The sequence below is a fragment of the Canis aureus genome, chromosome 33 (genome assembly GCF_053574225.1).
Source record: "Canis aureus isolate CA01 chromosome 33, VMU_Caureus_v.1.0, whole genome shotgun sequence".
In the NCBI taxonomy this organism is placed as follows: domain Eukaryota; kingdom Metazoa; phylum Chordata; class Mammalia; order Carnivora; family Canidae; genus Canis; species Canis aureus.
This window is the reverse complement of record NC_135643.1, coordinates 39063556-39082705: the sequence shown is the minus strand read 5'-3', so window position 1 is coordinate 39082705 and position 19150 is coordinate 39063556. Positions and strand designations below refer to the sequence as shown.

General features: G+C 39.6%; 2 protein-coding genes across 3 annotated transcripts in view; both read left to right on the top strand.

Moving 5' to 3' along the window:
• Positions 1-8181: 8181 nt before the first annotated feature.
• Positions 8182-13271, top strand: LOC144303987 (uncharacterized). Its single transcript, XM_077882401.1, has 4 exons — positions 8182-8220; positions 9124-9525; positions 10342-10486; positions 13013-13271. The coding sequence occupies exons 1-3, from the start codon at positions 8182-8184 to the stop codon at positions 10432-10434; spliced, it is 534 nt and encodes a 177-aa protein (XP_077738527.1). The 3' UTR covers positions 10435-10486; positions 13013-13271.
• A 187-nt stretch (positions 13272-13458) lies between these two features.
• The window catches only part of LOC144304039 (rho GTPase-activating protein 20-like), a 75327-nt gene continuing 69635 nt past the window's right edge, over positions 13459-19150 (top strand). The window contains exons 1-2 of one of the 2 annotated variants that reach the window (XM_077882471.1): positions 13459-14194; positions 17651-17797. In XM_077882471.1, the coding sequence (XP_077738597.1) occupies positions 17667-17797 (131 nt within the window). In that variant the 5' untranslated portion in view covers positions 13459-14194; positions 17651-17666. The remainder of the gene's footprint in view (positions 14195-17650; positions 17798-19150) is intronic. The other variant, XM_077882478.1, reaches the window with a different exon arrangement.

The following is a 19150-nucleotide window of genomic DNA, read 5'->3' as shown; positions in this document are numbered from 1 at the left end:
GTTTCTGTGTCCTTTTCCTATTAGTGACTATGACAGGATCTGTACTACTACAGCTCAAGAGCTCCCCTGTGCTTTGTAACCACTGAGATGATGTCATAATGACAGTGTTGGGATTTCCCTTGGTACAGGTGGTTCCTGACATAGACTCAAATGCTAAATCTCCTTTGCATAGTAAGCAAAGATCCCATGCCTGACTAATCACTGCAGTTTAGTTCTCTAATTAGAATATGAGCTTTGGAACCACAAGCTTCAATTCATATCCTGGATACTTAAAACAGAGTTCATGACCCTCATCACTGTGCCTCTTTTTCTCCTTCCTCCTGAAGAGGAGGAAGAATCAACAGAACATCACATATGTGTTTGTTGAGCATTGAATGAATAAATGTTTGGATAGAGATCAGGAAGGTTAAGTAGAAGCTAAATATCCTCTCTGAAATCTCATGTTTCACAAGTTCCAGAGCTGGATTGAAATCTGGCAGTCTGATTTCCTAGACCATTACCCTCTAAGATGAAAGAGGTTCACCTAAATACAATATTTTACCTTAACACAAATTAGTAGTGACAGAATTAAAGGCGTCAGGAAAAAAAAAAAAAGCTATTGCTCCCTCCCTGAATATACTCTTGGGAACCTTGATCAAAAATATACATGACTCTCCTGTACATCCTTCCACCCCCTTCATTGGAAAAACATTAAAAATTGTTTTTTATATATTAAGCACTATGCACAGTATGTATCCATGAAAATAAAAATGACATGTAATAATAAAAATCAATAACCTTTCTGAGGGTTTTCACACATTATTTTGAATTATTCTCACAACAACATACATGGCCAGCATTGCTTGTACGTCTACAGATACAGATGCACATAGAAGATGCTAGTAGAGTGTGAAGTTGGCACTTGAACTTAGTTCTTGAGACTACAGAGCAGTATGGCCTGGGCCCTTAGGGAGGAGCAGCTAAGTATAAAGAGGCAGACACAAAACCAGCCAAGTAGAATTCATGATCAGTTAAATAATGGAAATACTTATAAGAAGTGATTAGAGTCCAGAGGAGCTATAGATAAGATTTCACAAAAGAAGTGGTGCTTGAATTGAGTTTTGAAGAAAGACTAGGACTTCCAGTTCCATCCACGTTGAAGCAAATGGTGGGTATTTTCATTTCTAATGGCTGAGTAATATTCTATTGTATACATAAACCATATATTCTTTGGAGGGTATTATGCTGAGTGAAATAAGTCAATTGGAGAAGGACAAACATTATATGTTCTCATTCATTTGGGGAATATAAATAATAGTGAAAGGGAATATAAGGGAAGGGAGAAGAAATGTGTGGGAAATATCAGAAAGGGAGACAGAACATAAAGACTCCTAACTCTGGGAAATGAACTAGGGGTGGTGGAAGGGGAGGAGGGTGGGGGTGGGCGTGACTGGGTGATGGGCACTGAGGGGGGCACTTGACGGGATGAGCACTGGGTGTTATTCTGTATGTTGGCAAATTGAACACCAATAAAAAATAAATTTATTATTTAAAAAAAGAATAATGATTGAAAAAAAGAAATGATTCAACCACTTTGTCCATGTAAAAAATTAATACGCAAATTGAATGTAAATATAAATAGTATCCCTATAATAAATAGTTACAAGGATATGAAATCTGTAATATATTATGATTCAACTTTTCATTCTGATGTATTTCACATATACGGATAGCTTAGAAGCCATTAAATACATTTTTCCTTCATTTTACTTTGAGCTGAAGCACAAATTTAAACATATACCCTGATCACATGTAAACAGTGTCATCTTCTGGCAGTTGAAACTATTTGTATATTGACATACAATTCATTATGGATTGTACTGCCATTTTCTTGACAAATTATGTGTACAGTTTAATGAATAAAAACCCTTAATCTTGGGGCATCTGGTTGGCTCAGTAAGTTAAAGTTCCGACTCTTGGTTTTGGCTCAGATCGTGATTTCAGAGTCCTGGAATTGAGCCCCCTATGGAGCTCAGAGCTCAGTTCTGAGTTGGCTTGAGATTCTCTCTCCCCTCTGTCTACCCTTCCCACTCATGCATGCTCATAAATAAATAAATAAATAAATAAATAAATAAATAAATAAAAAGTCTGGGGGTAATAACTTTAAACTAAAATCAGTTGATTTCTTTAAATAGCCTTTAAAAATAAAAGCATTCATTACCATGTCTTTAAATTGATAAAATTTAAAAAGGGACTAAGTCATGAACTCTAGATTCTACTACTAAATCTTCTAACTAGATATTGAATCTTAAACTAATCACATGTCTCCTCAGGACCTCAGTCTCCTCAACTGAGGAAATAAGACTGTTCAACCAAGTCATTAATTAAGTTTCTTGCAGTCTAAATTTCCATTTGATTTTAGCTTTAGAAATTTCATTTCTGATTTTAGCATCCTATTACTGAATATAGGCCTGTTTATGACACTTTCTCATAGTTATCTCTTTTACTTATGCGGTTTTGTCTGGTTATGCTCTCTGCTTGAATTTTCTATGGAAATAAATCTTAATTTATATTTATCCTTCTCACTGCCCAAATAGCCTTCTCCTACACAGTAGAAAGACAGCACTGAATTGTAAATAAAACTAAACTGAAGTAACTGAAAACAAGTTTTTAAAAACATTCATGATGATTTAAATAAGATGTCAATGTCAAACAGAGCAATTAAAATAGCAAAGACATCTCTCAGGGATGCCTGGATGGCTCAGCAGTTGAGTGTCTGCCTTTGGCTCAGGTCCTGATCCTGGGATCCGGGATGGAGTCACATCAGGTTCCTTGTGGGGAGCCTGCTTCTCCCTCTGTCTCTGCCTCTCTCTGTGTGTCTCTCATGAATAAATAAATAAAATCTTAAAAAAGAAAAAAGAAATCTCTCCAAAGCTTCTGGAATCTTAAGTGTTTACAAAATAAATAAGAAACAGAATAGGCTCAAGTTTGGGCAGTTCTTCCTAACATCCCCATAGATTTTACCAACACTAGCCTGTATTACAGGCTTGTCCCCTTGGATTCATTTGGTGTACCCTTCTTCCTTTGAGTCATTAACTCAATTTTCAAAATATCTTGTTCTAATACACATATACCTTCTTATTCAAACTCTTTGGCATCCATCTGTCCAGGCTCTCAACTTCCTAGGCCTGCATTACTAAAATATCCATTATGGTTTCATGCTTTTCTAAAAGTAATGTAAGGATCATCTGGGATGCTGGTTAGAGCATGTCATCATCTATACCAGCACTGTTGACAGAAATTTCAGATGAGTCACAAATATAATTTTAAATATTCATGTAGTCAGATTAAAAAACTAAAATGAAACAAGTAAAATTATTCTGATGCATGTGAAAATATTATTTCAATATGTAATCAATTAAAAACCATATCAGTGTGAAACTTTACATTCTTTTTTTTTATATACTAGTCTTTGAAATTTGATATTTTTATAATTGTAGCATATCTCAGTTCAGACAAGCACATTTCAAGTGACTACGAGCCAGCTGTGGCTAGTGGCTATGGTACTGGACTGAATTAGATTTGGAGAAAAGAGAATAAAAGTCAGGAATCTACATATAGCAAAATACCCAAGTGATTCTTTCACACTCTCAAGTTTGAGGACCACCACTCTAGACTGACCTATATACAATCCACTCTACAACACTACCTTTAATTATGTCAGTTCTAAGAGCCTAGAAATCCCTGGTACATCCAACTAGGGTGGATATTTGAAGCTCTCAAAATGTGGCCTCACCTCATCCATCCAACCTGCTCTCCAATTTGAAAAGGCCTTGAGTTCTTCCATGAAATTTTCCTAGGAAAATAGTCAAATGATCATTCATTCAACAAATATTGATGGAGTACCAACTAAATGTCATCATGGATCCTCCATGGCAACAAGGAAGATATAACACAAATCATTACAGAAGTATTACAATGTCATCGTTTTCATTGTAACAATGAAAGCATTGCTTTGAAATAGTGCTCTGAAATGCTAGGAGAATGCATAAGGGTAGGATCTTATAGTCTGAGAGGCCAAAGGAAATCTCTAAAATACAGTTACATTAAGTAAAAATCAATCAATCAATCAAGTAATTTGAACAGGTAGAAATTTATAGGCAGCAGTAAGCACATTATGAAAAGCCCTGAGATGGAAAAGTGACAAAAGGAATATGCAGATTGGTAAAGTAATCTGAAAGACAGCCATGGAGTTAGGCAGGAGCTGGATAAAGCCAAGTTTATAAGACTTCAATTTTTGTTTCTTTTCAAGTGTGCATATTTAAACAACACTAGATTACAAACTCCTCAAAAGGTACAGACTGGTCTTCTAAACTTAAATATTTCACATCTCCTCATAGTGCACAAAAAAGTATTTAATAAGGGATGTCTTGGTGGCTCAGTGGTTTACTGCCCACCTTCAGCCCAGGGCATGATCCTGGAGACCTGGGATCGAGTCCCATGTTGGGCTCCCTGCATGGAACCTGCTTCTCCCTCTGCCTGTGTCTCTGCCTCTATCTCTCTCTTTGTGTCTCTCATGAATAAATAAAATATTATTTAAAAAGCATTTAATAAATACTTCTTCTATACATGAAAAACATATTTTGCCAGGCTTTTAAATTCTAGAATCTCAAGGAATGGATGCATTCCTGGAAAGCCACAAACTACCAAAACTGGAACAGGAAGAAATAGAAAACCTGAACAGGCCAATAACCAGGAAGGAAATTGAAGCAGTCATCAAAAACCTCCCAAGACACAAAAGTCCAGGGCCAGATGGCTTCCCAGGGGAATTCTATCAAACGTTTAAAGAAGAAACCATATTCTACTAAAGCTGTTTGGAAACATAGAAAGAGATGGAGTACTTCCAAAATCATTCTATTAGGCCAGCATCACCTTAATTCCAAAATCAGACAAAGACCCCACCAAAAAGGAGAATTACAGACCAATATCCCTGATGAACATGGATGCAAAAATTCTCAACAAGATACTAGCCAATAGGATCCAACAGTACATTAAGAAAATTATTCACCATGACCAAGTAGGATTTATCCCTGGGACACAAGGCTGGTTCAAAACTCGTAAAACAATCAATGTGATTCATCATATCAGCAAGAGAAAAACCAAGAAACATATGATCCTCTCATTAGATGCAGAGAAAGCATTTGATAAAATACAGCATCCATTCCTGATCAAAACTCTTCAGAGTGTAGGGATAGAGGGAACATTCCTCGACATCTTAAAAGCCATCTACAAAAAGCCCACAGCAAATATCATTCTCAATGGGGAAGCACTGGGAGCCTTTCCCCTAAGATCAGGAACCAGACAGGGATGCCCACTCTCACCACTGCTATTCAACATAGCCAGAAGTCCTAGCCTCAGCAATCAGACAACAAAAAGACATTAAAGGCATTCAAATTGGCAAAGAAGAAGTCAAACTCTCCCTGTTCGCTGATGACATGATACTCTACATAGAAAACCCAAAAGCCTCCACCCCAAGATTGCTAGAACTGATACAGCAATTTGGTAGCGTGGCGGGATACAAAATCAATGCCCAGAAATCAATGGCATTTCTATACACTAACAATGAGACTGAAGAAAGAGAAATTAAGGAGTCAATCCCATTTACAATTGCACCCAAAAGCATAAGATACCTAGGAATAAACCTAACCAAAGAGGTAAAGGATCCCTACCCTAAAAACTATAGAACACTTCTGAAAGAAATTGAGGAAGACACAAAGAGATGGAAAAATATTCCATGCTCATGGATTGGCAGAATTAATATTGTGAAAATGTTAATGTTACCCAGGGCAATGTACACATTTAATGCAATCCCTATCAAAATACCATAGTCTTTCTTCAGAGAGTTGGAACAAATCATCTTAAGATTTGTGTGGAATCAGAAAAGACCCCGAATAACCAGGGGAATTTTAAAAAAGAAAACCATAGCTGGGGCCATCACAATGCCAGATTTCAGGTTGTACTACAAAGCTGTGGTCATCAAGACAGTGTGGTACCAGCACAAAAACAGACACATAGATCAATGGAACAGAATAGAGAACCCAGAAGTGGACCCTGAACTTTATGGTCAACTAATATTCAATAAAGTAGGAAAGACTATCCACTGGAAGAAAGACAGTCTCTTCAATAAATGGTGCTGGGAAAAGTGGACATCCACATGCAGAGGAATGAAACTAGACCACTCTCTTGCACCATACACAAAGATAAACTCAAAATGGATGAAAGATCTAAATGTGAGACAAGATTCCATCAAAATCCTAGAGGAGAACACAGGCAACACCCTTTTTGAACTTGGCCACAGTAACTTCTTGCAAGATACATCCACGAAGGCAAAAGAAACAAAAGCGAAAATGAAGTATTGGGACTTCATCAAGATAAGAAGCTTTTGCACAGCAAAGGATACAGTCAACAAAACTCAAAGACAACCTACAGAATGGGAGAAGATATTTGCAAATGACGTATCACATAAAGAGCTAGTTTCCAAGATCTATAAAGAACTTATTAAACTCAACACCAAAGAAACAAACAATCCAATCATGAAATGGGCAAAAGACATGAAGAGAAATATCACAGAGGAAGACATAGACATGGCCAACAAGCACATGAGGAAATGCTCTGCAACACTGGCCATCGGGAAATACAAATCAAAACCACAATGAGATACCACCTCACACCAGTGAGAATGGGGAAAATTAACAAGGCAGGAAACCACAAATGTTGGAGAGGATGCAGAGAAAAGGGAACCCTCTTACACTGTTGGTGGGAATGTGAACTGGTGCAGCCACTCTGGAAAACTGTGTGGAGGTTCCTCAAAGGGTTAAAAATAGACCTGCCCTACGACCCAGCAGTTGCACTGTTGGGGTTTACCCCAAAGATACAGATGCAATGAAATGCCGGGACACCTGCACCCCGATGTTTCTAGCAGCAATGGCCACAATAGCCAAACTGTGGAAGGAGCCTCGGTGTCCATCGAAAGATGAATGGATAAAGAAGATGTGGTCTATGTATACAATGGAATATTACTCAGCCATTAGAAATGACAAATACCCACCCTTTGCTTCGACGTGGATGGAACTGGAGGGTATTATGCTGAGTGAAATAAGTCAATCGGAGAAGGACAAACATTGTATGTTCTCATTCATTTGGGGAATATAAATAATAGTGAAAGGGAATATAAGGGAAGGGAGAAGAAATGTGTGGGAAATATCAGAAAGGGAGACAGAACATAAAGACTCCTAACTCTGGGAAATGAACTAGGTGTGGTGGAAGGGGAAGAGGGTGGGGGGTGGGGGTGAATGGGTGACAGGCACTGAGGGGCGCACTTGACAGGATGAGCACTGGGTGTTATTCTGTATGTTGTAAATTGAACACCAATAAAAAATAAATTTATTAAATAAAAAAATTAAAAAAATAAATTGTAGAATCTCCAGAATTATACCAACAATTATTTACATATTCAGAAAAATGAAACCGAAAAAAATATTTCCTTAAGAGCTCAGTATCGATATAAAATTCCTCAGAAAGAGAAACAATTTTTATTTTTGTAAGCTGAGCATGTGGCTCTACCAGTATCATGCCTGAGTTCTGCCTCTACGTTCCTGGTGGAAGGAGTGAAAGATGGTGATTTAAACACACCTGTGTATACACAGGTACAAAAGAGTAAAGGGTGTAAGGAAAATATTTTACGGCTACTTGGCCTATTAGCTATGTTTCAAACTGATCAAAATCTGATAACACGGTCATAGGCAGCATTCTAAGATGGCAGAAAAATCCATGACTTCGAAGGAGCACATTTTAGATACTCTCCTCTGTTTGAGTGTGGCCAGAGCCTGTGACTATGATAGGATTCACTTCCCGGATTAAATTCATCAAAGGTTAAAAAAAAAAAAAATCAGCTAAGGGGAAATTAACTGACTAGGTCTAACCCAATCAGATGAATCCTTAAAAGGGATCTCCATGAAGTCAGAGAGACTCGCAGTATGAGAAGGTCTATGGAAGAGCCATCTGGCTAAGGCACAAGACTCCCCTCTGGCCAACGAGCAAAACAATAACGCCAGTCCAAGAAACACAAGGTTATTAATTCTGCCAACAACCAAGGGGCTTGGACGAGAACCCTGGATCTTCTGGGTTGATGGATGCAAGCGGATGAGATTCCACTTGCAGAGACACCTGTATTTCAACTGCGTGAGACTCTTAAGCTGAGCATCCAGCTGTGTCACACCAACCCCTGATCTACCCGACCATAATAAATGTGTGTTAAGCCATCAATTTGCGGTCACTTGTCATGCGATCATAGAACAGTAAGACACTAGGGCATTTCTCATTTAAGCAAGTAGGATAGCATGTCTGGTAGGTAGTTTTCGAGGCTTGAGTTTTACAAATAATATTTCTAGCTCCTTCAAGGACTACACTGTTTTTGCAATTGACATGGATTGTGCGCTCTCTGCCAAGCTTCTCATCCTAACGTAAAATCAGTGAATTCGTGGGTCAAAATTCCCTGACAACTTCTTCACTGTGTCTGGGCCTGTTTGGTGGGGGAACTTATTCCCGAGCAACTTATTCCCGGGCACAGAGGCTGCCCCTGCGGCTCCCGGCTGACAGCACAGGACAAGGGCTGCGGCTCACCCCTTTCACCCCAACCCGATTCCTTTGTTTTTGAAGAAGAATTTATTTATTCATGATAGACACACAGAGAAAGAGAGAGAGCGAGGCAGAGACACAGGCAGAGCAGAAGCAGGCTCCACGCAGGGAGCCCCACGCGGACTCCACCCCTGGGCTCCAGGGTCAGGCCCAGGCTGAAGGCGCCTCAACCGCTGGGCCGCCCGGGCCGCCCCCAATTTCTTAAAAGCTGCGCGGGCAGACAGTCACCAGGCCCTCTCCAGCTGTGCTCGGTGCCACGCAGGCGGCTTCTTGACTGGCTCGAAGCATCTAAGCAAAAGTTTGCGGGGGGGGGGGGGGGTCCCTGGGGCCACGTTAAGATGCAACCGGCGCGCAGTTCACATCACTTTGAAAATAGCTTTGGGGAAAAAAAAAAAAAGAAAATCGCTTTGAAACTGCCGAACCGGGATCCTGGGCCTCACTCCGCAGGCCTCGGAGCGGGCTCAGAGCCAGGTTTTGCAGTCCTCTCGCCTCAGCTGCGGCCCCGCGACCACAATTCCAGGTGCCCGCCAGGACCCTTCGAGCCCCGACAGCCCGGAAGCGCCTGACCACGCCTACCCACTGCGCCTGCGCGAGGCGCCCCCTCCGGCGAGCGGGGAGACTGGCGCTGGGCGGGCCGAGAGGCTCGTCGCGCCTGCGCGAAGGCCCCGGGGAGCAGCGTCGTTACTTTCCAAACGACTGGCGGGAACCGTTGGAGGCCGTGCGGTCGCCGTCTGGTCTGCCGGGCAGCAGCGCGCTCCCTCGTCCCTAGGCCTGGCCATGGCGCCGCAGCTCTCCCGCGAGCAAGGCATCACCCTGCGCGGGAGGCGGAAATGGTGGCCGAGTTCTTCTGTGAGTCCCCCTCCCGCAGGCCAGAGGGCGGGGACAGCTGAGGCCAGCGGCCCTGGAGGCCCGGCCGGCCCGGAGGCGGGGGCCGGGGGTGGGGGCGGCTCTGCTCCAGCGCCCGCCTGGCTGGGGAATCTAATCTAGGCGCCTTGCTCCTGGGGGAGCGGGAAGCCCAGGTGCTGCCCGGCCTGCCTCGCGCCGCGCCCCTGCACCAGCAGCCTTGCGGGAAACTGCGGATCCCACAGGCTGCCCAGCCCGGCCGCCCGGCACCACCCCGAGCGGTGGAGCCCAGTGCACTTTGAACAGCCCATCCACCAAGCTTTGATTCCGGTACTGAGGGCGATGGGCTAGATTTAGGAAACTCTGTCCTGGACCAGGCCGTGTTTGTACCCTCTGATAGACTCTGGCAGGAGAAGAGGAGGGAAAAGTGAGGGAGAGGCTTGCTCTGGAGCATCCGACCGGTTAATCAATCAATTGCTAATCCAGACGCAAAAGCCTATTTCCACACCCTGTGATCACGTAACCTGAATTGGGGCTTGCATTACCCTGAGCTTGTAGTTCTACTTTGACGCTAGGTTAATGCAGTTTGACATTTTTATTTCCGCATAAACGCAGGTATCGTGTTCTTTTGATTTAGAAGCAACATTTTTAAGGATTTTCAGTGGCACTTTTCACCTACTCTGCTTTCAGGAAGACACGCACAAACGCACGTTTAGGCTTTTTCAGTTTGACGCCATGACTGAAACCGCAGCCACATCTAAATAGGCTTTATTTTCCAGAGTTACAAAGTGGAAATAACTTTAATATTCCTTTTGTTTTCAGCATTTGGCATCAACAGCATTTTATATCAGCGTGGCATATATCCATCTGAAACCTCTACCAGAGTGCAGAAATACGGACTCACCTTGCTTATAACAACAGATCTGAGCTCATAAAATAATTCAATCATGTAGTGGACAAGTGAAAGGTATTTAATTGTTGAAAACCAATTTGAGTTTTGCAGGCCTTCTTGGACCCGTACTTTCTGGCATCTTGGTGTTCATTTTTCAGCTCTATACAAAGAGGTGTAGAACACTGCAATCTCAAATATAGTGATTCTCAATCGGAAGGAAGCAAATAAGTTGAAAGAAAGTCCACTCTTCCCTACCACATTTTGAGTGAGTTAAATACGTTGATGTTAGGAATCTGATCTGGCTTCACAAAACAATCTCTATCAACTCCCTTTGAAGTGATTTTTGCAGTTCGTGTAGCCAGGTGGAACGAGTTGGAATTTTACATAACTATGATGATGTTTATTATTGGAGAGAAATCCACTATATATTTTTAACATGATGTATTTTCTATAGCTGCCTAGAATTCAAAACCATCATTATTTTAAGATAAAAGAAAATGAAATTGTATCCAGCCTGGGAATTAAACTTAAAAAAAAGAAAATACTACTAATAGAGTACCCAATAAATTTTTTTTTATTATTATAAATTTATTTTTTATTGGTGTTCAATTTGCCAACATATAGAATAACACCCAGTGACATCCCATCAAATGCCTCCCTCAGTGCCCATCACCCAGTCACCCCGTCCCCCGCCCACCTCCCCTTCCACCACACCTAGTTCCTTTCCCAGAGTTAGGAGTCTTCATGTTCTGTCTCCCTTTCTGATATTTCCCACTCATTTTTTCTCCTTTCCCCTTTACTCCCTTTCACTATTTTTTATATTCCCCAAATGACCATATAATGTTTGTCCTTCTCTGATTGACTTATTTCACTCAGCATAATACCCTCCAGTTCCATCCATGTCGAAGCAAATGGTGGGTATTTGTTGTTTCTAAGGGCTGAGGAATATTCCATTGTATACATAAACCACATCTTCTATATCCATTCATCTTTCGATGGACACCGAGGCTCCTTCCACAGTTCGGCTATTGTGGCCATTGCTGCTAGAAACATCGGGGTGCAGGTGTCCCGGCGTTTCATTGCATCTGTATCTTTGGGGTAAATCCCCAACAGTGCAACTGCTGGGTCGTAGGGCAGGTCTATTTTTAACTCTTTGAGGAACCTCCACACAGTTTTCCAGAGTGGCTGCACCAGTTCACATTCCCACCAACAGTGCAGGATGGTTCCCCTTTCTCCACATCCTCTCCAACATTTGTGGTTTCCTGCCTTATTAATTTTCCCCATTCTCACTGGTGTGAGGTGGTATCTCATTGTGGTTTTGATTTATCTTTCCCTGATGGCAAGTGATGCGGAGCATTTCCTCATGTGCTTGTTGGCCATGTCTTTGTCTTCCTCTGTGAGATTTCTGCTCGTCTTTTGTCCCAATAGGGCATGATCTTGGAGACCTGGGATCGAGTCCCACATCAGGCTCCCTGCATGGAGCCTGCTTCTCCCTCTGCCTGTGTCTCTGCCTCTCTCTCTCTCTCTCTCATGAATAAATAAATAAAATCTTTAAAAGAGAAGAAGAAAAAGAAAACCTTAAAAAACAAAACCAAACCAAAAACAAACAAACAAACAAACAACAACTGTAAGCATCATGTCTCATTTCCATTCTCTTTCTCCTAATGAATGGATCAACCTTCCAACCAGTGGTATAAACCAGAAAGTTGGAAACTATCCCTGAGTATTTCCTTTTCCTTAGTCTCATAAGTTTCCAATAAATCTTAACAATTTTAACCATGAAATCTCTTGACTCTACCTATAATGATCCATCTCTACCAATTTATCCTTCCTTAAGCCTTCAGTACCTCTTGCTTGAATTACTAATCAATTAGCGTCCCTAGATCCTCTCTTTACTTCCACTCTACTTTCCACACATCACAGCCTAAAGGATAGTTCTGAAATATAAGTTTAATCACATCACACCCTACTTCAGACACAGTAATGACTTCCCTGATTCTTGAAGTATAAGTTCTTTAATTTAGCCCATGTGACCTTGTGTGGTCTGACCCCTATGTATCTTGCACAAACCGACCTTGTTCATTCTCCCTTTCTTAATTGTATTTGTATGACCCTTTCAATCCTCTGGTCAGATACTTTTCGCTTTTCAGTATTTTAGACCTGTACCCTTTTCTGTAACTTTTTGCATATTTAATGGTATTTACTTGTAGAACTGAAGTCAAGTGAGAATTCCCTGAGTCAAATTTTCCTATATTCTCTCATTGGATCACATACTGCACCTTCTTAGCATTTATTACAATTAAAAATTTGCATTTATTGCTGCAGTGATTAGATTAATGCTCATCTTCTGGAATTTACCTTGGATTAGAGTATACTGCATGTTCACTACTCTGTGCTTAGCATTCAGTACTAACTACATCTGTTACAGATACTGAGAATTGGACAACGGGAGCTAGGTTATTGTGAGGCAAGTTTTCTGTACAGGTTGGAGGAGTTCCAAAATACCAGTGGTAGGAATTTGCTAAGGGTAGAAAGTGAGACCTGGAAAGAGTTACTTTGTAATGCAGTGAACCAAAAAAGATGCCTTGTTATGTATTGCAGATTGGTTATACAAGTGTTCAGTTCAGAAACTGGTGGTATTCATCTCAAATATTGAAAGCGGTGAAGTCCTTGAAAGGTGGCAGTTTGATAATGAGTGCGACAAGACTACAAAAGATGATAGGTAAGTATGAATTAAATTGCTTCCACTTTTCATAGATTTTTTTTTCCTAAAACTTGTTTTCTTGACTAAATGAGTTCTAACTATATTGAACTCATTTCGTATAAGGTAATTTGTTTCTAACTATGTTAGATCTCCCGTGGAGAAGAATAAGACTCACAAACTGTGCTCACAAGAGTCGTGCCTATTATGGACTTGTATAGTGTACTTTTAACATAACTGCCCTTAGTCTAAAATCCATAAATTTCACCCTTTAATATTTATGATGCTATATGTAAGCTACACATGATGTATTAGGTGGGCCATTTAATGGATTGTGTCAAGGTACTTTTAACCATGAAGTATTATCCTAGATTTTCTCCTAGCTTGATATGCAGCTCTACTGTATTTCATTTAACGCTATGAACTTCCTAAGACACTCTGAACTGAAGTTCTTAGATCCTCTGGATGGGAAATACCCCTCATTATATGCTAATTCTTAGCATTGTCCTAGGCATGCTTACCTGTAAACTTAGAACTCTCTCTCATAATGAAATGTAGTTTGTTCCTGAAGCCTTTGGTCTATTTTAGAAAACGTTTAATTATAAAAACAACTTGATAGAACATTATTTGAAGTACTACAGAATTAGACATTTAGGTATTCCTAAAAATGCCAAAATGATTATGCCAATTAAAGATCTTAGATACTAATTGTTATCTTTATTTTACAATATGCTGAATGTTTCCTGACTTGAAGCACTTGGCAGGTTTTCTAGTCATCTGTTATTTAATGACCTGATACTAAGATCAGCCTTAAAACCTGGAATAATAAATGAAATTATGATCATTTTTTAAAAACTCCTTTTGAATGCATTACTTAATTTGAGTTTTGAAGCATTTAATCAAACAAATAATCTTACCGGTGTTTTAAATAACTTGTTAAAGCTTAAAATGAATCAACTCATTTTGTTTCTTCAGTAGCACACCCAGAGAAAAGTCTCAGAAGGCCATCCAGGATGAGATCCGCTCTGTAATCCGACAGATCACAGCTACCATGACGTTTCTGCCACTGTTGGAAGTCTCTTGTAAGTATTATGTGACTTCACATTGGTTCAGACTTGTTGTGGAAAGACTAAGCTATTTAAGAATTAACAGTTTTGTTGAATTTTTTCTTAATTATCCATGTCATGGTATATAAGTGAGAAAAACGTCATGAATCTAAAGTAATGCTGGTTGCATTTTATTTGCAAGTGCTGAATAGGGAAAGAATGAAAGTTTCCTACAGGAATGAGTTTCCTGATGAATATTTTGATGTAATTTCTTCCATTATTTTTATTTTCTACACATTTCCTTGTATATAATTAAGACTTACAGGTATAACTGTGTCTTTCTTTTCTAGCTTAGTTACTCCTTCATTCATCAGATATACCCTAAATGCCTACTACTGTATGCCTGACACGGTTCTGGGCATTAGGATACAGCGGTCACAGAACCAAGATGTTCTCTTTCTCTGGCTTAGATTCTGCTGTCTCGTGATTAATTATATGCTTTCTGCAAATATCTTTAATGGCTTTTCTCTTTGAAGAAAATAAAAAACTTGAGTTTTTCATTAAGTAAAAAGGAGTACAGTATTTTCTGTACTAAAATTTCCATTGAAGAAAAGCAATTAGCTAATATAACTGATTAGAGATCAAGCTAAACTAGCTTTTCTTTTTTTTTTTAATTTTTTATTTATTTATGATAGTCACACAGAGAGCGAGAGAGAGAGAGGCAGAGACATAGGCAGAGGGAGAAGCAGGCTCCATGCACCGGGAGCCTGACGTGGGATTCGATCCCGAGTCTCCAGGATCGCGCCCTGGACCAAAGGCAGGCGCTAAATCGCTGCGCCACCCAGGGATCCCTAAACTAGCTTTTCTGACATGATAGGTGGCTCACATGTGAGGGAGACAGGAAGGATAGTTGTACCTTTTAAAAAATAATTGTACTTTAATGATCTTATCCCCAATTTAAGTTCATTTGACCTACTGATTTATACAAAGATTTGGTTGTACCTGAAAAATGGGAAGAGTCAGGACCACAGTTTATTACCAATTCTGAGGAAGTCCGTCTTTGTTCATTTACTACTACTATCCACAAAGTAAATAGCATGGTGGCCTATAAAATTCCCACCAATGACTGAGGATGAGATAAGGACAGTGATGTACTTGTAGTTCTCAGATATGGTTTTCCTGAAACCAAGTCAACTATAGTTGATAAATTTTGTTTCACTGGTTAATTTTTAGACTGGGAAAACTTTAACATTATACATCTATTGAACTGTGCACAATTGTTCCATTTTTTGTTACCTGTATGACTTTATACAGGGTTGGCATAAATTATTGCACGTTGTTCAAAAGGGAACTAGCAGATCACATCGGCATTGTTGTCAATTCCTTAAAAGTGGTAACTGTAGATGGATAACTTTTGCCATAAAGCTAAATCAGACCTTCTTAAATCAGACCTTTTGGTCAAGGACTTTGACTCTGGAATATAGGTAGGGAGATATTAAATGTAAAATACAGCAACAGAAGTCTGAATATTGAGAGTCTTTGTTTAGATTCTGAAATTATCTAATGATAACCTGCAAGTAATGAAACATTGCTCATAATAAGTCTCTGCCATTTATTTCATTTGTATATTTTCCATATTGAAAACATTTCCAATTATTTGATTTTAATTTGTTGTAGAACTCGAACCTACAAAGCTATGTATATTGCCACTGTTTAAATTCTTGTGATACAGAACTTTTAATTTTTTTATGTTTTATAAAATCAAGCTTTAAATGATGATGAAATAAAGTTAAATATGTATGTTTAAAATTTGTCTTAAAATATGTTTATATTGGTGTGGTATTATCACATACAATAGAATGGATTCAGTATAGCAAATAATATCTTGTGCCTACTGAGGCCTACAGATACAAACTTGAATAAATCTGGAGGTACTTTCAATTTAACGAACAAGCTTTTATTATATCCCATTAATCTTATAACCTTAGACTTAAAATAAGCATCATTCTCTGTATAAAATAATACATGTCATTTGGAATTAATTCATTTTAGCATATAGTGGACTGGAGAACTTTTCTATCCTCTTAGCCTTATTGCCAGCCTAGTTTTCCTTATTTTTTAAGGGTCAGTTTAAGGCAAATTTTTGAAGTCTTTTCTAATCTCTATTCTAAATGTTACCTTGTTTTGTAATTAAGTGCTTAATATCATACACCGCTCTAAGCTTTTTATATGAATTAACTCATTAACCTTCACTATAAAGTAAAAACACGTATAGCCTGTATCACTCATTCAGAAATTACAAAGTGAGCACCTGTTAAAGTGCCAAGTATTAGGATGAATGAAACAAAGTCCTGGTCTTTCTGAAGCTTGAGATATGGAGAGGAAAATAGATGGCAAATTTCCAGGCAGTTACTACACAGGTTTATCTCATTATGTATTTGTCTTTGTTTTTCACCTGAGTAATCTAATCTCTTTGATCCAGTTGCCTGCTTGTTAAGAATAAAGGGCAATTCTCTCATTGCAAGACAAATAAGTGCCAGTATTTGATGACAGGTATAGTGAATGCTATTGTGAAAGCCCATTGCCTTGAGAATTGTTGAAGCTATCTAATTGAGGTCCACCCATATATGTCTTTTTTCCTGAATAAGAAAAGCAGTTCTGCAGAAATGAAAATGATGTTGAATTAAGGTATGGTCAAGAGTCTGGTTTTCCAAGCATGAGGTATGTTACAAAGTGGACACTAGTAAGATTAAAACATTTAAATTCTGGGCTGTTTGTAACCTCTAAACATGAAACATTTGGTTGAGGAGAGCAGAACTGGAAGTTCAGTAAAAATATGAAGAGTTAAAAATTCTGGCCCTACTTTTGGGACAAAAGTTTGAAATTCTTTTTAGAAAGCAGTAACTGCTTTAGGAAACACTAAATGCCTCTGCTAAATAACCAGAAATAATGTGGTCATTCCCTGAAAAATGTTCACCAGTAACAACTTTTTTAATAGATCACTGATAATACTTAAATTTCTGTTAGTTGTTTTTATTCGCCAAATTAAAAGATCCTATTATTACCACTCATAATTTGTGGCTTATAACACTACTGACTCCTACTAGTACATATATTGGAGCTGAGTAGGAGCCAAGCTACGAGCTTTATTGGTAAAGCTCAATTGGAAAAGCTTTGGCCTATGGCTCTAACTAAACTTGTCCTGCCCTCTTATACCTTGAAGTCCACTTTAAGAGGAAGATATTTAAACCAACAGATGCAAGAATTGCGAATGACCTATGGACAGTGGGTATTATAAGTAAGTGATAAATCACTAAATTATACTCCTGAAACCAATAACACTATATGTTAACTAACTAAAATTTAAATAAAAATTTGGAAGAAAAAAAAAGCCCTACATGACTTCCACACCATGTTAAACAGAGAAACCAAGATTCTAAGAGAGTCTGATGAGCCTGCCCTGGACTCTTGACTCAGTTTTGCTTACCATAGGTAGAGGAATGGAAACATGTTCCGACTGGACCTATCAGGATCTGAAATAAAGCCCCAGAAGGGACTGAACCACATGTCTCCAGGATTCTTCTCCCAGTGTCATCAATTGGAGAGAGGAGTCAAGCCTCCATGGGAATTCACACAGAGGTGTGTAATAGTCTCATGTATTAATTGGCTTTTGCAGCAAACAACCATAGAATAACAACTTTTTTTCCTGTAAGTCTGTGGGTTATCTGTAGTGCTTGTCTTCTTCTCATGCAAATCTGCAGGGCACATGTCTCCTTCTATCATTGAAGGGGCAATGCCTCACCAGGACTCTTAAAGCTTATCTTCAGAACTTTCACACTGACATTTTTGCCCATATTCCACTGATGCAGGTAAGTCTTAAGGCTAAGCCAAACTTCAATGGGGCCAGAAAGTACACTCTTCCCATGGACTTGGGGAGAGGGCTGTGTGAAAATCTGATGAAAGTGATAGTATACAGGAAAGATCAGGATACCTAAATAATGCTACACTGTAACGCGTTTTCCACCAGATGTCACTAATGCTACAATATTCAAGTTAAGGTAAACTTTTAACTTTAATATTCAGCTTTTCCTATTGGAAATTAACATTGGGATTTCTTGCTACAAAGATATAAAGACATCAGAGGAAGAAAACACATCACCTGTATTGGCTACGTAATATTTCATTTAGTTTTCCTGCTTTAGTGCACAAGTAGAAATGCAGGATCAATGGACACACAAACAGCTCTACATTTTTTAAATTTTAGATGGTCTCTTCTGTCCATGATCAAGAAGCTCATTTGGCTCCTCAGCAAGCACATCAAGAGAAGTGTTTCTTCACCTTTCCTAATGGCTCCTACCCTTTTACATCCTTTTAGCAATTGAATGTCCATAACACATTACTTTCCATTTACTGTACTTTACAAAACTCCAGGTTTCTTTGGGAGCATTGTAATTACACTGTCCTCAGATGACTTTAACCAATTAATGGTAGGAACCAAAAGACAGAGGACTTAATCCTGTAACTTATCTATATCTTCAAAGAATAAATCAAGTGTGAATTTGTGAGCCGTGGTGCAACACTTTCCCAACCAGTCAAAAGAATTGTTCATTAAATAACCTTTTACTCTTTAGGGAATTAATTTTTGGCTAAAGTTGTAAATAATAATATCTTCATCTTTTTATTAAATATGTAAAGTTAATTTATCCACTCATGAGAGAGACACAGAGGGAGAGAGAGGCAGAGACACAGGCAGAGGGAGAAGCAGGCTCCATGCAGGGAGCTCGACGTGGGACTCTATCCAGGGTCTCCAGGATCATGCCCCGGGCTGCAGGCGGCGCTAAACCGCTGCGCCACCGGGGTAAAGTTGGGATCCCTGGGTGGCGCAGCGGTTTGGCGCCTGCCTTTGGCCCAGGGCGCGATCCTGGAGACCCGGGATCGAATCCCACATCGGGCTCCCGGTGCATGGAGCCTGCTTCTCCCTCGGCCTATGTC

Excerpts from the sequence above, each read along its gene's own strand:
- LOC144303987 (XM_077882401.1), top strand. The coding sequence starts at position 8,182 with ATGAGATTCCACTTGCAGAGACACCTGTATTTCAACTGC. Across the intron at positions 8,221-9,123 it reads GACACCTGTATTTCAACTGC|GCCTCGGAGCGGGCTCAGAG; the intron begins GTGAGACTCTTA and ends CTCACTCCGCAG. Across the intron at positions 9,526-10,341 it reads AATGGTGGCCGAGTTCTTCT|CATTTGGCATCAACAGCATT; the intron begins GTGAGTCCCCCT and ends TTTTGTTTTCAG.